The sequence below is a fragment of the Seriola dumerili genome, unplaced genomic scaffold, assembly GCF_002260705.1.
Source record: "Seriola dumerili isolate Sdu_G_001 unplaced genomic scaffold, Sdu_1.0 BDQW01000025.1, whole genome shotgun sequence".
Taxonomy (NCBI): domain Eukaryota; kingdom Metazoa; phylum Chordata; class Actinopteri; order Carangiformes; family Carangidae; genus Seriola; species Seriola dumerili.
The window spans coordinates 18,013,995-18,036,338 of NW_019174280.1; the positions used below are offsets into that span (position 1 = coordinate 18,013,995).

General features: G+C 41.3%; 1 protein-coding gene across 1 annotated transcript in view; it reads right to left on the bottom strand.

Annotated features, from left to right (window-relative positions):
• Positions 1 to 16,129, bottom strand: part of LOC111237046 (regulator of G-protein signaling 6-like) — a 75,824-nt gene extending 59,695 nt beyond the window's left edge. Inside the window, exon 1 of the mRNA XM_022766006.1 lies at positions 16,076 to 16,129. Coding sequence (XP_022621727.1) covers positions 16,076 to 16,129 — 54 coding nt within the window. The remainder of the gene's footprint in view (positions 1 to 16,075) is intronic.
• Positions 16,130 to 22,344: the final 6,215 nt, after the last annotated feature.

Genomic DNA, 22,344 nt, shown 5'->3' on the forward strand with positions numbered 1-22,344 from the left:
AATTGATTTTTTTCGTCACAAAGTCATGGTGACCTCAGCAGCCAGTCAGAGTTTGCTGTTTACTTTACACACTGCGGTTTCAAACAAAGAGACAGACACTGTTTCCATATTCTTCACACTCATTTAAACTGAGGTGAATGGAATATTCAAGCGTTATCACACTGTGTTGACCGGCAGCTATAGCCCACCACATCGCTCTGTGTCCTGGCCTCTCTACAGGCCTTCCCACTCACATTCACTCTGGATTGCTGATGCTGTTTTTCTGCTTCTGCTGCTGCTGGAAAGAAGCTCCACAACCTCCACCTGCTCTGATTCTGCTCTCTTTTTATGCATCCTGGGGGGTCTTTATTTCTAAACTGATTCGCATTGTGGGGGATTACTTGCAATTCTCCCGGCTTGTTATTTTATGAGGATATTCTGTTTTCCCGCAGCAGGGAGCATCAGTCAGAGTAGAACCATGCCATTACCATTAGATGCGAGTGCTCAGAGCAGGATTAAATCATGAGGGAACAAAGTTCATTCACAGATCCGTCCCCTCTAACCCTTCATTCACTAGCGCTAAGCTAATCAGGCCATAACTCATTCACAAATGGTCCTTGCACCCACATGGGTATCGGACGTCCTTATCTAGACTGGTCAAACTTCAAATGAGGCTACAGACTTGTTTTAACCCCAATAACTCCACCGAGCTGCTGAGTTTCCCTCGGCTCAGTTCCCAGTGGAGCTGAGACACAGTCTGGCGTACTTCTCATTTACTGAGGTATTATTCTCTGACAACACAGACACAAAACCATGCAATAAGGGATAGATGGAGAGAGAGGGGGGGAAAGAGAGAGAAAGAAAGTGAGAGGACGGGGCAGTAAAAGTGAAACAGGCTGGGAAGGGAAAGACAAACATGAGGTGAAAAAACTGACAGAGCAACTCTTCAAGAAATGATATTTGTTTACCACTGATTCGGAACCAATTTTAATACAACTTTTTTTTGTAGGAACTGGTCATATCTGCAAAATGCTCACTGTCACCTATGTAATTAGTTTTCACCCTACAATATAAACTAATATAAAGTTAATATTCTCATGCTGTAGTTTAGATCAAATCTCACACAACCACAAAAATGTCTCTTTATAACAATAAAGTCAAATACTTTTTTTCTGTTGTGGTTCAAGTGAAAGCAACAACAAACGGTGGTGGAAAGTAACTGAGTACATTTACTCGAGTACAGTACTTCAGTACAGTTTTGTGGTACTTCATAGTTCACTATAGGCAAATATTATACTTTTTATTTACATTTATTTTACCACTTTAGTTACTAGTATATTTTGCAGATTCAGATTATAAACACAAAATATAATCAAAATATGAATTATGATGTGTTATTAGATTAGGATTATTATGTTGGATTAGGATAACCAGCAGTATATAGAGTAGTTCAAATTAGCCCAACCAATAACAGCTTCAACATAACATACAGAAGAATGCATCAATAATTATATTCAATATTTCTATTCTATTCTGTGAATGTGGTAATATTTCCACCTTAGTGGATAATAAAGTTGTTTTGCATTGCATTACATCGTAAACCGTATTGTCATCCAGACGCCAATTACATTTCATAAAATATAGGTTATTTAAATCAGTAGAATATAAACAAATCTTCCTCTGAAATTACACATTTGCCGTACAATTATTTATTTCTTTATTTATTTTTTCTGGCCACTTGCTCTGTTTACCTTGTTCATCATGCAGTCCCTTGAGAGGCTCACAATGAATACATTTTCTTTTGTGCCGTAAACATATGCAGCACATTTCCTGCATAATCCACCTTGCTGGTTCACAGTGTAAAAACACAATAGGGCAGGGCATGCAGTGGTCTTTTACGTTTGTCTTTTTTATGCCTGTGTTTTTGTGTTTCATGGTGATAATAAGGCTGAAAGATTTGTGCTGTAATGATTTATGAATGCAATAAAATGCTGGGTTAGCATGCATGCATGTGGCCCCTGTGAGGCAAAGGGCTAACAATACTAAATGGAGACCAACACTGCAGGAATCTGATCTGCTCTCCTTAGATCAATATGGTTCTCCGGTGATTGTTATTCATGTCACCCTTAAGCTTTGATTAATGCACGAGCCATCTGGGTGTCATGTCAATAAAAAGAAGCGAGTCAGAAGAGTCTGTGGCTGCACACACGCACTCTCAGGAAACAGAAAATGTAGAAATAAAGCTTGGAGAGAGGGTAGGAGATGGAAAGCAAACGAGAACTGGTCCCGGTGAAAACAGAGGAGAAGAGAAGCGTGCAGATTAAGACTGATTGGCGCAGGCAGAATAAGAGACGGAGCAGAATGAGAAAAGACGTTAATGGAAAAACGATGTGTGGTCCTACTTCCATATCATCCATCAGTTAGGTGTTGGTTATCTTTTCCCTTTCTTATGTGTGTGTGTGTGTGTGTTTGTGTGTGTCCATCCAAGTTCTCTAATGGACCCGTGGCTACATGGGGAGCGTGCCTGACAAAAGTTCACATTCATTAATCATAACCTGCCACTTGGCGCTTCAACCTCTGCTACCTTGGTTCCTTGACGTCCCCAAGCTCCCTCTCTCACTCACACACACACACACACACACACACACACACACACACACACACACACACTCGAGTAAAGCCTCATCTCCCATCCACTTCCCCCAACGCTGGCCAGAATCCACACAACATTCGCTTCAGCACTGAGCGTGAGTTGCATCTAGTAACTGGTGTGGTTCCCAAACATACTTTGATTCTGAAATTCAAAACAGCCTCTGGTTGACACACAGAAGAAGCTGTGGGAAGATTCTCCATCTGTCCCCTTGGGGCGGAGAGACAGTTTTGATGTTGCAAAGCTGATTTAAAGGAACGGTACAACATTTTAGGAGATGTTTTCTTATTGGATGAGTAGATTGATACCACTCTTAAACCTGTGCAATAAATGTGCACAAATTAACAATAAATGTTACATGCATCACTGATGCACCACAGAATATTAAATTGGCTGCACAGCACAGATCACAGAGCCGAGCATACATTTAAAACTAGTGAACCGTCGGTCTATTACAATTCTATGATATAATGATCGATTATCAGTTTGGGGAGCCGGACCAGGGGACGGACGTGGGCTGAAACTTCAGGGCCATGCAGCACAATGCCGAGCGATACGACAAACGGCCCAGAGAGAGGAGCAGACTCAGGGGAACTTGTCATAACTGTGCAGCCTGGTAATGTAATTTTACTCTCCTGTTCATGTGCGATAAATGAATCCGAAAGATTTAACACTTGAATCTGCATTCGTAAAAACAGATTAAAAAAGGTTCATCTTTTCACCTATAGTTTTGTTTGCTCATAATAATGAATGTGGAGATGATTTACAGATGTTCAGATCCTGCATGCAGCACCTTTATCATATTTGAAATGTTAAATATTTTTGATACCTCTGTAGTCGGGACCGTCCCGTCCCAGCTGGAGGACGTTAATAGAGATGTGCTTTGAACAGACTGCGCTGCCTCATTATTTTAGCTCTGCCCGCTTGGTTGGCTGCTACCAATGAACAATGGTGTCACCAAATTGGGCCGAGGCAGCTCCACGGTGCATTAGCACAATAAAGGCTGCAGGTGTATTTATTCACAGTTGAGCTCGACCGTCTAACCAAGTATTAACACCTTTCTGAACGTATTCACTTCCACTTTGTAGAACTCTGCCGTTTCTCTTTCTCACACTCCCTTTCTCTTCATAATTGCGTCTGAATGTGGGGAGCACGTGAGTGTATGAATGTGTGTGTGTGTGTGTGTGTGTGTGTGTGTGTGTGTGTGTGTGTGTGTGTACACATGTCGGAGCGCAAATTTTCTTTGTGTAGTTGTACTCCTTTGATGTGCAGTCCTTTGTAATTTCTGCCAAAATTTGACAGGCGAGAGAAGGTTGTGCTACGTCTCATTACAGCCCAGAAAACGCCTGCGTCATTGTTCCCCTAACAATACAATATGTTAATCCTATTACACCATGAATATCTGTGAGATTAATTAGGGATTAAACAATTTACTCTCGGGACAGGACCACTGTGTGAACAACAAAGAATTATAGAGCTACAAAAACCCAGATAAACAACAAACTGCTCGCTTATCGAGTTTTGTTGTCCGTACTCATTATTTGCTGTGAATCACCATCTGCATCATAAATCTCTCTCACATACAGTGAACACAATCACACATAGACACGCACACGTGCACACACGCACGCACGCACGTGCACACACACACACACAAACAAACACACACACACACACACACACACAGACTGCACCTACACAGAAGAGGCTACAATCGTGCTCAATGAATGTCGAACACTGACTAACTATATTTGGACTTGTCTATAGTTTTGTGTCTTTAATAAGTGTGTATTTTTATGTATCACAGATTCACACAATGTATCCACATTGTTTGTTGTCATTGCTGCGTTGTTGTGATCTTTGTGATTAATCCCTGGCTGCAAACCAAATTTCCTTTGGGAAAATAATAATAATAGAAATAAAAAATTGAAACCTGTGTAAATATAACATCAAAGTAATGCTGTGATGACATTTTCCTGTGAAACAGGAATAATAATATTCTTTGATATCGCTTCACTGGTGTTTTCAATATGTTTGAATCCAATTTTTTTTTGCCTACTGTCACATTGTGAAAACATTGTGTCATAGGCCTTGTGTTTTCTGTGGTGCTGGGAGAAGTGCTCATCATCATATGTAAGCTGTAAAATTTGTCATTAAAACTAAGTCCTGCATTCAAAATCCTGCTCGAGGTGCAGAAGTATTATCAGCAAAATGTCCTTAAAGTATCACAGTAAAACTACTCATACTGCAGAGAAACGGCCCTTGTGAATGATATATTATAAATTACATTATTAGATTGTTGATGCGTATCATTACTGTTGTAGCTGTGTAAGCTAGAGCTAGTTTTAACTATTTTCTATACAGTTAGGTATTTACGTCCAGTTGATTCTAGGGGTCCAACCAAAGGGCCACAAGATAAATCTGGAGATGTTTATAAAGAAAGAGCCAAAAGCCAAGGGAATTTACTCATGTGCTGCCAAACCCGCCACACACATACACAATGTATATTCACACACATATACACACACTCCTGCAAACTCCCAAACACACCTACAGATCGGTTGCAGTCACTTTGCATTCACATGAACACAAGTGTTGACAGAGAAGCAGGGCCAAGCGGGTTCCTCTGACACCTGCTGTCTGACACAACCAGAGCATGACAAACACACTGATGCCTCAATAGACCCACGAAACCGTCCGGCTCTCTGCTGTCAGATAGGAGTAAACAGGTGAATGGTCTTACAAGGAACCTGGTTCAGATCAGACTCATTCAAGTGCACCCGGTTGGAAAGTTGTTCGTGTTTCTCTTGTGGCTCTGGTGCTTTGATATTTGGATATAAACGGACATGCAGCAGCTTGTTCTCAGCACTCAAACCAATGAGTAGAAGTTAAAGATAATCCAACTCATTCTCCAATCAAGCTCTTTAATCACTGACAAACAACAAAGGATTGACTCCCGTCGCTTTAAGCCTGGTTTTACCAAGGATTAAACATGAAACCTCCTGTTCTGTGCCTCAGATCTGGCAGAACATGCCAAATATTCAAATGTTCGCTCTTTGTGCCAGTTACTCATTCAGAAATCAGAAATACCGCATTGAATCAGTGCAGCTGTAAGTGTACACTCAGGAGGATTAGTTTGGATTAGAACTGAGTGATACAGGAACTCAGTGGGGACTCAGGATGTCATTATTTCTGCAGGCCCAGGGAATACTCCCTCCTAGGGAAGGACTGCTGCCACTTTCTCACTGCCAGCATCAGATACCGGCCGGACCTCTGTCCTAAACTGATCTATTACTTCTAATGAGCTACCAAGAATTAAACAGTGGGGATTTGTTAGACATAAATGTGATCTGATGTCATTTCTTCAAGTGAGATCCAAAACTCCAGATTCACTTTTAAATATTTGAAGGAGCATCACAGTGACCAAGGCCACATTACATTTTTGACAACTTCCAGGTTTGCTCACCGTTTCCAGGCTTCTAAGTAGCAAGAGGAAAAGAGGGATTTCAATTTAATGCACAATGCAAAGTAGGTCTGATTTTTCAAGAATAGATGAGACAGAACATTTTCTGCTTAACTACAGTTTAATTAAATCCCATCAGTGGCAAAAGCTGCGACAGATGCCAAAAAAGTATAAGGAGCACATAAGAAAAAAAAAAAAATAGAGCAGGAATTCAATGAAAAACAGCAGAAAAAAGAAAAAAGAAACGTGTCTTAAGAGCGATCATCCTGTCATCTTAAAATCTGCAATTTAAACTCCTCCAATTAGCCTCTCCCCATCAGCTTGATTTGATTAGCCCACTGCTCTCTACCTGCTCTGTTGTGGTGAGCTCTGCCCAGATATCTGCAGGCGGCTGCACTGTGATTAGATGTGCTTAGTCATTCACAAAGTGACAAGCAGCACACACACACATACACACACGCGCACACACACACCTGCATGCATGCACGCAGACACACCTAAAAACAAGCATACATGAGCACACACACATGCAAACATGTCAGAAAACAGATTTTTTACAGTTTATGAATAGAAGGACACTACTGCGTTTTAAAGTGGTCAAAGTGTGAGATTTAACTGCCTGTCACTCACTGTTATCTCTGCATTTTAGAAAGATTCAACAATCTTTTTTTGTCTTCTTCCTCATTCTGAAAAATCTCCTGCACAACAGACAAATTCTTGAGTGAGCTAAATGGAAAAGAAATCCTCCTTCTTTGCTGCAGGAAATAAAGGAAGCTGCAAGGTTAAAAACCTGTTCAGCTGTTGCCTGCTAAAAATGAATGAAGACGTTCGTACGTGATCAAAGTAACAATCTCGCTCCGCAGTATTTGCTTGGATACTGATGCCATTAGAGTTCAGCAGAAAGCTGGGTGCGAGCTATGATTCATGCTCTTGCTCACCAATGAATATCCTTGCCATGTGAAATTGCCTAATAAATATGCACTGGATTGCAGTGAGTAGGCATGACTGGAATTTCATGGTTTGTAGCGTGGCTCAAAAGCTCAGAGGCATAAAATAAGTCATCACCTTGTACAGTCTGCATTTCATCTTAACAATAAACAATACGGTTATTAAATCAGTTTAAATAGGAACACTAAATCATAATGAATTGTTTTTTTTCCTTGCAGCAGAGCCCACTCTATCAAAGCCCCTCTCTATAATCATACTGTGATGGTCCTCAGTAGGAGTTTGGACACACAAGAAATCATTTCATTTATGAAAATTGTTCATCTGATTTGCTGGTATTTCACATCAGAAGATTTCTTTGCTATAAAAAAAAAAAAAAAAAAAAATTAAAGAAAAGGAGAACCTTCAAATTCCTCTGTACATGTGTGTAAATCCATTTCTGCCTGTGAGGGTCTTCTTCGTTTCAAAGTCAGCCCGGAGACTTAAAAGGACAGAGCAGCTCCCATGAGAAGGAGCAAATACCGGAAAAATTGTGTATTAATGCAAAAAAGATCCCCTTTTTTCCTCAAGACTACTTTGAAGTGTCCTGGACATTTGGTCGGCACATTTGGCAGATGAAAAACAACTACATAAGCAAGCGCACTGCCTCAGCTGGGGTGAATTGAACATCCAACAAAACAACAACAAAAAATTCATACTCCTGCTCTGGCTCTTCTTCCTGAAGGGGCACAGCCGGCTCTTTTTCCTCAGGAGGCTCAGGTCCTTTGACGTCTGCAGTGAAATGCTGCACATGTTTTATCAGTCAGTGATGGCCAGTGTACTCTTTTATGCTGCAGTCTGCTGGCGTGGCAGCATGTCCGACATGAACACAAGGAGACTGGACAAGCTGGTCAAAAAGGCGACACATGCAATGTAAGATGGAGGCCGTCTTAAACAACACCAACCTCCCTCTCCACAACACAACATTCTGGCAGGACAATGAAGCAGCTACAGGTGCAGCAAACGCCTCATCTCACTGCGCTGCAGAACAGAGAGGTTCAGGAGATCCTTTGTTCCCACTGCCATCAGGCCATACAACACCTCCGCCAAAGGAGGTGTTTTTTTTTAATATCTATATCTATCTATCTATCTATCTATCTATCTATCTATCTATCTATCTATCTATCTCTCTATCTAATCAATCAAAGACTGCTAGTGTGGGGGAAAAAACTCAGACCCTGCAGTTTGAATCTTAAGAGAAAGTAAAGATGCAATGGACATATTTATTTTAATAGATAAAAAAAACGGCAAAATCTGTAGAAGAAACAAGAGACTAATATATCTTGATCCCAAAATCTCAATAATTAGTTTAGATTATCTCAAGATTTTTCAGGATGCAAGAGAAAACAAATTTTTAAGACTAAGAAATGAGACTAGAATCAATAGATTTGTGTTGTTTTTTTCAATTTATTGATCTAATCCATTACTTTTAGTACATAGACTAAGTGTTGGCCATTAGCTGTGGAGGTAATGGACAAATGATTGACATGAGATCAATATTTTCTCCATTTAGATATCTGATGTCCTGTAGTGGGGAGAAAACACTACATTAACTCATACTCTTTTCTGATATTTTCATGATGATTTCATTTTCAGTTTCAAGTTTTAGAGACAAATAATAAACACTGATTTGTCTGATTTTTTATGATATTGGATACATCTGGTAATCAAATGAAACTGTACTGAAAAAGGTGTAATCTTCTTTACCAGTGGAGCTACCGAAGGCCAGAGAGTCACTGAAGTTCAGAGTTAACCGACAGAGAGTATAAATGTACACAAGCAAATTCCATGGCAGTCTGTCTACAGTACTAGATTGTGATAAAGATGGACACTTTAGCCCAATACTAATCCCTTGAAGGAAGGCAACAGAGGAGGCAGGTGGTGTGCTGTGCCCAACCAGTGACCAAATCAATGAAACGACTGTAGATGTTTTGGCCTGTGGCTTCGTTCCAGATGGGGAAAGTAACAAGATGCTGAGAACTGAAACCAGCCAAGAGGCTCAAAGGAGCAGAGCCAGACTCATCAAACTGATGGTTGACAGGCAGGACAATGTCCATCTAAATTCTTCCTCCCTCTAAGTCCAGATGTTTCAGTGGTTTTGCCATGAAATAGGCTCTAATTACCCAACATTACTAAAAATAAAGTGCTGTTAAACAGCTCCTGATCCTCCACATGTACACATAACATATTGTGCATTCAACACATTCTCACAATGACACTTCAGGGTACAAACCCCCTCCAACACTAAACAGAACCAGGTGATTCCTGAATGTAGCTTTACCAGTAGCTCAAGTTAGCAAACCACCAAAGAAACACAATAAATGTGAACACTTTGGAGTTACGAGGAGTTGTTATTTCCCCAAGTTGTTAATGAGTTGTACAGCCTCACCACACTTCCTGTCCCTGAGCCACGTCCCGGACCAGTCCATCCACTGAACACAGAGACACTAGACTGATATCAAGCCTACATCAAACTCCGGGTGAGGCAGCCAATCACCAAATTACAAAGTGGGGGATTAGGATTGTAAAGTAATTAATGAATTTCAAATAATCCCTCACAATACTGTTACTGAAAAGCTATATCTATACTATAATATATAGTACATAAATATCACATTACAGTTATATGTTATGAAGTCACTGACGTGGAATGACCATTGTTTCTTCAAATAAACAATGCTGTGGTTACACCCCCACTTCTCTTCAAACATGAAACCATAAACTCAGATGCCTAAATTTGTTGTTTAGATATATGGACTTGTGGAGCTACTTAAATGTATGAACGTTGCAGATAAATCCTGCCTTTCAAGGCATCTGACAGGCTCATATTGCTCATCGTAGCACCTAAACATACGAAAAACAGCAATGGAGTCAAATTTCTGCCGAGCAGGTCAGTTTACTGCTTTTAAGGTCTTCGCAGCAGAGCACCCTGCTGCTGCAAGGCCAGCATCCAACAGCCACCTGGCTGTGGCTTTTCACCCTCGCCGCTCTCTTTCAGGGCACGTTCCAGCAGCTCAGAGGAATATGGGAACAGGTATCTGTATAAACAGCTTGTTAAGTAAACAGGTCTGCAGTTCAACAGCTGCTATTGTCAGACTGGAGACCAGAGAATAATGAAAAATGTGCAATATGCTGGAATACACACACACAGACACACACACGGCTGTACAAACATGCACAAACACACACAACTGAACAGCAGCATACACAAATACTCTGCAACTCATTTTTCCACTCTTTTTATCTCACACACTCCCTCTCTCTCTCACACACACACACACACACACACACACACACACACACACACACACACACACACACACACACACACACACACACGCAGTTTCTGAGCAGATGCTGGCTGACAGGTTTGAATTCAGATTGGTGAAAGGGTGAGTCAACACCCTCCACTCTTGTCAACAGCACTGAATCTTCTCACCTTAACATCACCCTCTGCCTCTGTGTGTGTGTGTGTGTGTGTGTGTGTGTGTGTGTGTGTGTGTGTGTGTGTGTGTGTGTGTGTGTGTGTGTGTTGGATGCAGGCAATAGAAAATATAATCTAGTGGAAAGGAGGAAACAGTATTCAGTCTGACACACACGTACTCTGTATGTTTTGTCTGTGCAGATGCATTGCACATAGTTTATCCTTTCCCTCTCAGTGTAGAATAGAATAGAACAGAATAGAATAAGTTAGTCTAGAATGTGATAGAACAGCATGAGAATAAAACTGAACAAAATAACGTATATAAAATACAGTACAATACAATAGAAGATAGAAAAGAATACATTAGAATAGGATAGAATAGAAAAGCATAAAATAGAACAGACATAAATATATAGTCACCGAAATGAATAAAAGGAAAGCGGAAGAAGAGAGAGAGGAGAAGTCATACGCCATCTTTTTGGCTGGTAGGTGAGAGACATCACCTCTCATTCTAATTACTCTTCAACCACTGACCCAGTATCAGCTCTCAAGTTTCACATCCATTTAAACCTCCAACCACTAAAAACTGACCCTGTATCAGCTAAAAGTCCGGGTGTAAAATTAGGAGTTCTTCGCAATCTTCTCAAAACGCCATTATTTTCAAGTGGAGCTTGACACTTTGTGTCCCAAAGCTTTGTCAGCAGTGAATCTGGACCATGATTTGCATTTTCCTCCCCCCCTCGTGCCTGTGGATGATTGATGACTCATCCAGGGCGACTAATAAGAGCGTACTCCGGGGCATATGTATTTCATAACTAAGCAACCTTTTGTGTAACAGCAAATGTTGTGAATCTGTGGCTCAGCGTACGACCAAGTGTTGTTTTAATGCACAAACCATCTGTTCACAACACACACGCCACTGTAACGATTGTCAGGAGACGTGTGTGTGGTTTGTATGAACAACCACTAAAATGTGTCTCCATTGTTAACCACTAGATCACAGTGGGATTCGGTTAATAATTTCATGTAAATTAGAGTTATGTAATAGCTTTAGTTTATATCATATAAACTTAAATAGGCATTTCATTACAGTTGGCAGGTGGTAATTAAGACGTGTACAGCTATCAGTATACAATATATCAGTTCTGGATGTGTAATAGCTGCAGTCTTCTCTCCGGCTACATCAATGTAAGAATAAACTGACTGTCAATCAATTAAAAAATGTAATTACAATTACTTTTTGAAACACAGTGAGCGCTCCTTAACATGTTTTGTTGTCATGTTTCGGAGTTGTGCGAATGAGTGCGTATAGCTTTGTGAAAAAGCAGCTTTTCCTGAATGGATCTGATTAATGTCAACCACAAAATCACTCATCTGGGTTTTAGTTTTACTTCTCTCCTGCTTTTCCCCCCATTTTGATGGGGACAAATTGCCTTTCAGCTTAAGTATATGGCGTGCACAAAACAGCTTGCAAATATTAGAAACATATTTTTCAAATTCTCTAATTTATCAAAAACTTTGAATTAAGTCACTAGCGACTCTCTCATTTTCTCTCTCTTGCACTTTCTTCTTCTGTCTCCCTTTTTGTCTTTTTTTCCCCCCATTCTTCCTCTCGCTACTTACCTTTCTGCCTTCTTTCTCTTTCTACCTCTTCTCTCTCTGTAAGAGAGACAACCTGCATCAGGAAGTCATTTATCAAAGCCGACAGAGGCTTTTGGCGTCTTGCAATTCCTGTAGCACCTCCAGCCTCTTTCAACAGATAAAGATTTTCAAAGCCTGGTTTAATATAGTTATCAATGACTATGGTGAGTTTGCTAGTCACATATATTTACTTCTTTCTTTCTTTGTCAGGTGGAAATGCCAGGGCTAATAGATAATGGAAGCTGTCCACTGAAAGCAAGGGTACGACATGCTTTAGGTGGATTCATTTCTCTTTAATTCCTTGACGCCGCTATTAAAAATTCTCGCTCTCCAGTGACAAAAAAAAAACAAAAAAAACATTGGACAAAGGTCAGTGGATGTGTATATTAGACCCTGTGAGTCATATAACAGAGATCGATAGACCAAGTTCATCAGATTAAGACAAGATCGATTAAACAATGAACTAAAATTATACGTCTTAGTAGAGAACACATCTTACAGCTACAGTTGTCTTTGTGTATTCATGCAGGTCAGTAAAAACATCAAACATATTTTAACTGAAAATGTAGCCAATTACCTGAATCACAGCTCTGTAAAACTACAGGATGTAACAACATCATTTTACAATGTGTATATATGTGTCTGTTCTTGCAATTCTATCTTTGCAAGGACCTGTTCAGAGATTTAAACCCCGACTTCTCTGCCCCTAAACGTAGTTCCTTGCCAGGAGCGGGTGGTGGTGATTGTGGCTGGATAAGAGCTTCGACCATCGTTGCATTTACAAGACAAGAGGTTATAATACTTCTGAGCAGCGCTACGTCTTCAGCGTAGATTGGAGGCTAAAGTGAGTCGCTATTGGAAAGTGACGAGACAGGCCGGGGCTAGCTGGTTAGCATGCTAATTTCAGTAGAAGAGAAGACGCGATAAAGACAAGAGTTAACATTGACATTGCAATAGCAAAACATAAAATTAGCTGGTTAGATTTCGGTTCATGTCATGATAAGTGTTGGGGCTAGCCATGTATAGCAAGCTGGTTAAACCTTTGGGGAATAAATGAAAGCCTGTAAACAAGGGAATGAGTTTGATTTATTTTTCCCAACATTATTTATGCAAACAGCCCAGTTCAGAAAAGCCAAACTGGTGGAACAGAGGCACCACAGAGAAAAATAGTCGTTCTATTGGTTGGTGAGTTTTGAAACACTAGCTACTACTAACACCACTAACTGTCTCTTCCCTGTAGTTCCATAACAAATCAGTTATGTAAGTTCTCAAAAATGGCCGCCCCACTCTTCCTCACAGAGCCCACATGACTCCGCTTGAGAATCAGATGCATGAAAAGCACAACAGCCACTGCAGGTATAGTACAGGTACACATCAGCAGCACAAGAGTTACTCGTTTTGCATTTGGGAAGGAAGGTCATTGGAAAGATGCTGCACTACTGTAATTCTCTCAAGTTAAGAAAACAACAGCCACATTGAGCAATCATAACACCACACTGAGTCACAGTTGCACAAAAACTTACTCAGTAGTCAACAACTCATTTTGTATCTGCTGGTAGTGTTTGACAAATTTGTCTTTGAAGGTTCATCTCGATCATGCGGGTGGTACAACATCGCATTAATCAGAAAGGCTTTTTTAACTATTGTGGGAAATAGAGAGCCAGTATTTACTCCAGTTACCACTGCTGCTGGTTGTGGTCACCTCACAGTAATTTTAACTAGTGCAGCCTTTTGGATGAACGGAAAAACACCTTCAACCAAAACTCTCATCTGGGGATTTTGATTCAGCTTTCTCCAGACACAGACAAAAGTTTTAGGTTCCCAACTTTGACAGACTATGAGGCAAGAGACAAAAACAGAGTCAAGCAAAAGCTAATAGCTCAAGGTGAAACTCTGCAACGTTGTGATTTAGTTTTAGTTAAAAGAACAAATCCCACCAGGAGGCTCCACCTGAGGCTGCTCTGTCCTCATTGTGCTGACTAGCAGTGCTGCCACTATGTTGCATTTCCTTGCCAGTGGGCTCATAAAAATTCACTTTGACTCTGACAACATGTTATAAAATGCAAATGAATCAATCCTGTCCACTGTGGGTAGATATAGTGTATTCAGGCTGTATGAATTGCAGTTCTCAGCTCCAATTACAGAGTGTACTGTTCGGGCATTTCCCCATTAGACAAAAGTAAACAGAAGGTATTTCAGTTCTTCCGTTACAGACCTTATACCCCTCTGACACAGGAAAAGATCTCAAATTCTCCCAAATATTTCTTTAACTTTCTGTCTTTTAATCTCTGCCTCATCTCTTCTTCCTCTGCAAAATGGGTGTTTTTACCATCAGGATAAATAAGTAAATGTGCAGTGACTTGCCACCTGCTGTTAAGCAATACTGACAGAAAAACCGTGTTCTTGGCCCGGTGCCTTCCACATATACTGAGAACAGGAATATCACCGCTCTCCTCCCTGCTGCTTCCAGACTCGCATTACATCAGGGCACCATGCAAACCCCGTCTCTCCCTCACAGTTCATCTATCATGATGAAACACTGCAGGGGGATGATGACTATATTCACACATCCCTGCATTCATCTTGGGTCCAGATCATTTTAGAGGAAGGGAGATTGCCCTCGGAAATAGATCTCCTTTGTGGCCTTGTATTTTATTCAGTTTCAGATGATATATATTGATTCCTGTAGGAGAAAGAGTAAAGTCTTCTTTTTTCTTTCACAATGAGGTCAAAGGTCAGGGTCAGCCACAAAACAATAGCTTCAGACCTGAGATTTACTTCAGCAGGGTGGACACCAAAACCGGGATAGCTATGCAAGTCCTTCTAAACACTAATTTATCTGATTAATTAAGTTGTGCACAAGGAAGTCACAAGTGGCTCCAGTGTCCTGAGATTTCTGTTCCTTGCTAGTAGTTAATGAGCCAGATGTTTTGTGAGACCAGAGGTGGCTCAGGTAGTGTCTTGTACACAGCTATGGTTTATTCTCTCAACATTTAGCCCACTTTACTCATAAACCCCCACTGCTTGTCACTTCTCTCCTTCTCCCTCCCTGAATTGAATGACCAGGAGAAACGTCTTGATTTGAAATCTGTCTTTCAGCTTCGGTTCAGTTTGCACTCTCCAACCCCGCACGGCTCCTTTTACTGTTTTGTGCCATGAGGCAATCAAACAGATTTACAGACACACACACATGACCGCGACAGCTCAAAATGGAAAACACGGTTCACGTGTTCTGTAGGAAGAGCCACAGGGACGCCACAACAAAGTCATTTTGTCTGGGTTAGTGATTTTGAGACATTATTTCCTGTAGCTGTTTTATACATAGAAAACAATCATACTTTAACAACTGGCCTCCCTCCTACCAGTAATACCTAAAACCCTCATAATAAACTGAACCCATGTAACACTGGATCCTCAAAACATTACTATACTTCACAGTGTTGAATGAAGCAGGTAAAACACACAGTATGCTGAAGCACTTAATTCACCCCATCACTTAAACCTGTAGCGCTTTATGTTATAGCTTCAATTTTAACTTAATAACATGAAAAGTGAAAACATGTTTCTAGAAATTTTTACAAAATCATCAAAAATTTAAAGCTGAAATCTGTCATTCTGTTTCTCACTGAGAGAGTTATGTTCCTCCCAGCCCTGAGCCCAGTATGTGGCTCGCTGTGGTAGATTTTCTTTTACAGCGCTCTGAAAGTTGTCAGCTGGGATTCAAAGCTTCTCCCTTGAGTCTGAACAAAAAAATAAAAACTGCCAAGTTTACCTCTTCGAAAGTAAAATTTTGGACTCAAATACTTATCTCATATCAGGTTTTCTTCCTAATGCTCCTTTCTGTTTTAAAGAATAAAGTGAAAAGACTGACAGGGCACAGCTGGCTCAGACTGTGAACTCTCAGCAGCGCCGCAACCTTTATTTTCACTCTTACCTTTCTGTAGACAATCATGTTGGGGGAGTCGTCGTCTGGGTCAACGCTGCTCATGGACCTCATGGACAGCAGAGGTCGGGCCGGGGTCGTCTGGACGCTCTCCTTTGGTTCTTCAGGCCCTTCGTTGGGCTCTGCCGCCCCCACAGGACTCTGCTGCTCCTGCTCCTGCTTCTGCTCCTGCTCCTCCTCCTGCTGCTGCTTCTCCTGCTTCTGCTGCTGAGGTGCCTCAGCCATCATTACACGCTCTCCTTGAGTCTTTACCTCCTGCGTTGAGTTATCCCCTCTTCTTTATCTGCGTCAGACTCTCTCTTCCTCCTCCTTTATGTCCTCCTGCGCTCTCTCTTCAGTGTCTAGGGGCTGCTGTAGGGAGAGGGAGAGGGGGAGGGAGAGAGAGAGAGGAGAGAGAGAGAGAGAGAGAGAGAGAGAGAGAGAGAGATGAATTAGACAGCACAACTCACCGCTGGGCTTCAGTCTCCCAAGTCTTGCTTTTTTTTCTTGTCTTCTGTCAGCAGGCAGAGGATGGATGAAATAAAGGCATCATAAATTCTCCTAGTTTTCTCTGTTATCTCTTCCCTGCGATTCCTCCTGGTCTACTGTCACATGAGATTGAACTTACAGGAGAATAGAAGACATCAAGTTTAAATTTTGCTCCTTTTTTTTTTGTCCCTGCAGCATCTTTTCTTTTTAGTCACTCGTCTCAAGAATTTATAGGATGTTGTATTTGCTGTCAAACAGCACAGAGTAAAACCATTACAAGCTTATTTTTGCCATTGTAGAGAGTGATGTCATGTCTTGCAAACACTTGTTTTTGCAAAGAGAAAACATGACTCAACTTCTTATTATTTATGCTCCTGGTTTCCAAATCCTTTGCATGAGAGACACAATTCAAAAGATGGAAATCTTGCAGATGATTCCTAGTCTTATTTCCAAATCATTTCCTACTCAGTCATCTAATGTTAATCCTTCCAAACATCTCACAAACAGAGGCTAATTTTAGGTTAGATAAATAGTTATTCATGACAGGACATATTTTACAAGTGTGGATTTGTTTCATTTTATTTAGGGAGAGGTGAAGTGATCAGTTAGCTCTTTTGGCTATTTGTTATTTTAATATAATTTAACTGTCACCATGTGAAAATGAGCAGAAGTCAAAAGGTCTAAGTCATTATGAAATAAGGTATCTGCAAAGTGAAGGAAATGAGCACAGCAAGCATCAATTATTCAAAAAAAAAGGAAAAAATCTGTCACTGCAGAACCACACAGAACCACCATATAACATTCATACCATGTGACACACACACACCCCCCCACACACACACACAAACAAACACACTTTGTATCCAATAACTCAGGCCTGTCAGCTCTTTTTTGATGGTCTGACAGCTGTCAAAATATTGACGCCCGAGGACATTCGAGGTGAGAGAAGAAGAAGAGTGAAGGTGGAGAGGGGAGAGGAGAGAAGAAAGAGGAAAAAGAAGAAGAAGAAGAAGAGTAAACACTGAGGTCTCTAAGAGAAAAAAGGGATACAAGTTGAAAAAGTGTCCTTGCAAACAAGCTCGTTCCTCCCTCTGACTCTCGACTCCACCTCCCACATCTCTGTGTCTTTCTCCGTGTCAGATTGGAGCAACATCACTGTCCCAGCCGATTACATCCAGACTCTAACTGGGACCAAGTCTCTTTCCATTCAGTCCACCCTAAATGGAAGACGATTGCTGCCTTGTACTTTTTCCATCAAAACATACTCATCTTGAGAAAGTTGCTTTTCTTACTGAAACTGAAAATGAAACTATTAATGTAAAAATAAGGTTGTATTGGAAAAATTGCATTGGAAATTGTTTGGGAAATCTAAGGGAAAACCCAGTTGTTTACTCGACTGAAATGAAATGGAGTGGTTCTCAACTTTGATTGCAAACTTCACAAAGAAAATGTAAATGATACCTGGGGTCAGTATTGTAATAATTTGCAAATAGCAAATGCTTCTTTCTGATGTAGTTAAATAAACACTTACTTGAATTTGACATCTTGTCTGCTTGCATTTAAAATCAATTAAAATGAATCAACTTCATTGCATCTCTACTTATTAGTTTATATGGTATCGTTCTATTCCACTTTATATGATTTATCATTGCTGTGAACTTCCTTTTGTGCCAAATAGTTGAGCATCTCACAAGGCTTCAAGTTTCCTAGAAATCTGCTTTATCCCAGGAAACACAGTATTTGAAGATTCACAGGTTTTGTTGTGCAACGGTGATAAAGACTGAACTGAAGTCATGTTGGTTCAATTCATAATCAAACCTCTGTGATTAAATTGCCAGTAAAATTGTCTGTACATCTCAAATGGAGCCTCCTCTCGTTTCCAGGCAGGTGAAATACTTTATAAAGATCAACATACTCACAATGAAATGTAAAGCTGCAAACAGGCCATAAGAGTCGACTGTGGAGAAAAGGAGGATTTCCACACTTAAATCCATCGCAAACTTAAAGATAAAGACTTGTCAGACCTTCACCAGGCAAATGTTTGACAAGAGGAAGCCCAGAGCTTTTAATGACGTCTAATGGAGCACACCTGTGCTGTGTCACGCAAGTGCACATGGGTAATGCAGTTCACAACTGTAGTTCAAATACTTAGAAACTGCACAGGCACAATATATCACAAAAACGGGATAAATCAACACAAAAGAAACAATCAGGAAACAATAAAAGATCACAAACCAACTGGAAAGTCATCGCTTAGTGAAAGAAAACCCTCATATACAATACTAAATCATGCAGTTCATGTCAAAATTCACATTTATATGTATGTATACAATAAAGCTCTCTTTTAGAAAGTATTTTTTGGTAGTTGTACATGCTGAGTACCATGGCATCATTAGCCTGCTGGGGGGCTCATTTGTTTAATTAAACAGTCATCAAAAGAACAACAATTTGTGCTTTCAGAAGCAGTTGAGTTACAGGTTTCCCACTGACGCTGAGAAAGAAAGAGAACACTGAATTATTCCTTTAAGCTGTGTGAGGTTTCCTGCATGTTTACCTGATCACAGTTATTCTGCAAGACTCTGTGTTAGTATTTAAGTTTACAGCTGGTGCACATGACAAAATCGATGCTGAACAATGTGTTCCAGTGTTCAGTAGACACTACCCTAATGCTGGTTGGCTGTGAAGTATAGAGAGCCACTTGGTTCTGTGTGTTCGTGTGAGTGTGTGTGTTCTTTGCTGTTAGCGCAGGCATTTAGCTCCATGTCAACCAGCTGTTTGGATCAATACGCTCATCAGCCAGCTGTTTGTGCGTCTCTGAGTTGGCGTGTGAACATACGAACCCAGTGTGAATGCTCGAGCCTAAGAGAGCTGCTACATGTGAGGAAAAGACACTCGGCGTGTGTTTAAAAATCCAAATTGGAGAAGAATTCAATGCATTTCTAAATCAATGGCTCTCAACCATGCCGTCCTCAATACAGGTGAACCATCTGCTTAGCAGGAATTTCAAACCTGCAGCTCACACTGAATAGAAATGCCTGATTTGTTTCTCAATGGTGCTCAAGTTGCTCCATTGCTCCATGTCTGGAAACACATGTAGCCCTGCTGGCCCGGGATCAATACCTCCAACGTTCGCTCGGACTCTTTAATTTTGCACATAAATGCAGACGGACGCTCGTCTGATTGGTCCAGATCACACAGTGACTCAGAGGGGCATCTCACCCTTCGCTCTTTCACATTCTGTAGTTGTGCTAATTGCTTTGAAGGAGCTGTTGTGTCAGGTGTGGTCACCTTAAGGGGGAAAGAAAATACAACACACATTTGACTTAATACCTCATCTATCTGTCTAAATATAAATGGATGTGAGGGTGGACAATCTGAGAATTAGACCCCGTTTCTACTTGATCAGATGACCTGTCCTATGATCTGCTTCATTTCAAGCACGCTACTTAAAATAATTCTCTGATGTAGCTGTCTTGAGAGCTGAGCTCCTAAAGGCAGTTTAGAAAGAACATTTCCCACTTTACGACAAACTCAAAAGAGTCTCAACAGTTTTGGACGTGATTTACTGTCTCCTGAGCAGCAGTGAGTGGGAACTACGTCCAGAGGAAAGTATAAAGTAAATCTTTCACCTTTACAGCCTCCTCCATGCCCTTTGGTATAAATCATCACTGACTGTGTGGGTTGGTAAATATGACTTTGCTATGTGCAGTTTACTGACGTCACACTATGGGATTTTAAGTATGATGATGCTATGATTTTTCCCAGCATTAATCCACCACACACCCAGATTTAGGAAGTCAGCTGGAGACTAAAAGAAAACCATGACATTCGTTTGTATGAGATATTATTCTAAGTTAACCTGAGAGCACTTAGAGCTGGAAATTTCTAGTACCAACCTTCTTTCTTCGCACCACCTGCTGTGATGACAAGAGGAAGATGCGGAGCGAGAGTTCTCACTGTTTTCTAAAGTCCCAGCTTTTGTTTTCCCTCTGGACCCTCCACAGGGCAACACACACCCACCGTTTTCTTCACCTCCCATCATCCTCTGCGCTACAGGCGAGACTGGATGAGATGTTTTACACCGTAGGACAGCTGTAATGTAAGGGACGCCATCGATTCAGCAGCCAGCCATTTTTATGCTCAGGGAGGAATAATGGTGAAGGAATAATAAACCTGTGTGTGTGACACTGATCACTGGGCTCAGATTTTGTGTGAATGATTAAGTTTGAACTATCTTACATGATTTGCTGCAAAGGAAAGCTGATGAAGTTTAATTTGTGGCATTTATTTTGTTCGAAATAAATCAAGGATAACTTAATCAACTCCACACAGATCGATTTACTGTGCTGCGTGAGATACTGGACAAACTCCACCTCACTGCAAAATGATTCCAGGAATTATTATAGTACATGGCCAAAAGCGTGTAGTGACAAAGTATGTGGCTACATCTCATTACACTCATATGTTATTGTAGGAATATCTCATTGCAAAACCATGGCCCGCTATACCTGCTGTGTAACAGCCTGGACTCTTACGGAAAGGCTCCCCAGATTTTTGGAACCTGCAGGTGCTGCAGGGATTTTTCTCCCATTCAGCAGTGAGAGCATTAGTGAGGTCGAGCACTGGTTCTGGGTGATAACGCCTGACTCGCACTTAGTGCTCCAGTTCATCCCAGAGGTGCTGGACAGGGTTTGAGGTCAGGTTTCTGGGCAGGACAGTCAAGTGCTTCCAAAACAAACTGGGGAAAGTGTTTCTTTTTGGACCCTGATTTGTCCATTAACGCCTTCACCAAACTATTGCCGCAAAGTTGGAGGCACTCTATTCAATGTTTCTATTGATTCTATTCATGTACTAAATATCATTTTCCTGTATGCTGGAGCATTGAGATTTACCTCACTGGAACTGAAAGATGCCCAAAAATACATATAAGTAAAGCAGGGGTGTCCCCATACTTCTGACCATAATGTCTCAGGCTAATCAGACAGAACGAGGCAAGACAGCCCATGCATTAGATACAACCAGACACCAGGTTACTGTCCAACCAAACAATCACATTAACTTACAAAACATCTGGATGGGATGCTCGTTACCAGGATGAAGCTCAAATCTCCAACATAATATGAGTTTGGAGAGTTCAGGTTTGATGGATGGTGATGTTACACGAACACACGAGGACATACACATAGGCTACATCTCTCTCTCTCTCTCTCTCTCTCTCTCTCTCCAACAGATGCCTGTGGTCGCTCTATCCTCACAGGACCGCTCCTCTCCCCAAACGCGCAGAGCCAGCAGCGCTGCAGCCTAATTTAGACTCTCTCTGGCACGCACTCACACACACACACACGCACATGCGCGCACACACGCGCGCTCACACATCGGTCCAGTTGCAGACAGCAGCATGTCCGTTTGCACCAAACACCCATATGAATAGATGCACTTGTCCACTGCTGAGCCATTGAACTGTAACAGCACCACACCTCAGAGTGTCTCTCGCGCACGGAGGACAGACACACGCTGGAAAACACACACAGCCATTGCAAACGTCCGCTGGTGTCCTTCGAGTGTCACTTCACAAAACCAGCTGAGTGTCCGCTCCCTTCAGTCACAGGTGGGATTAACATCATCTTCATGGCGCGCGCGCACACACACATATACAGACACACACACACACACACGCACACGCACACACACGCACCTACACGTCCAACATCCCACCCAGCACCCCCACTCCATCACTTTCAGATTGACATCGCAGCGCTGACTATTAACATTATGGAGCACGTTTAAAGTGC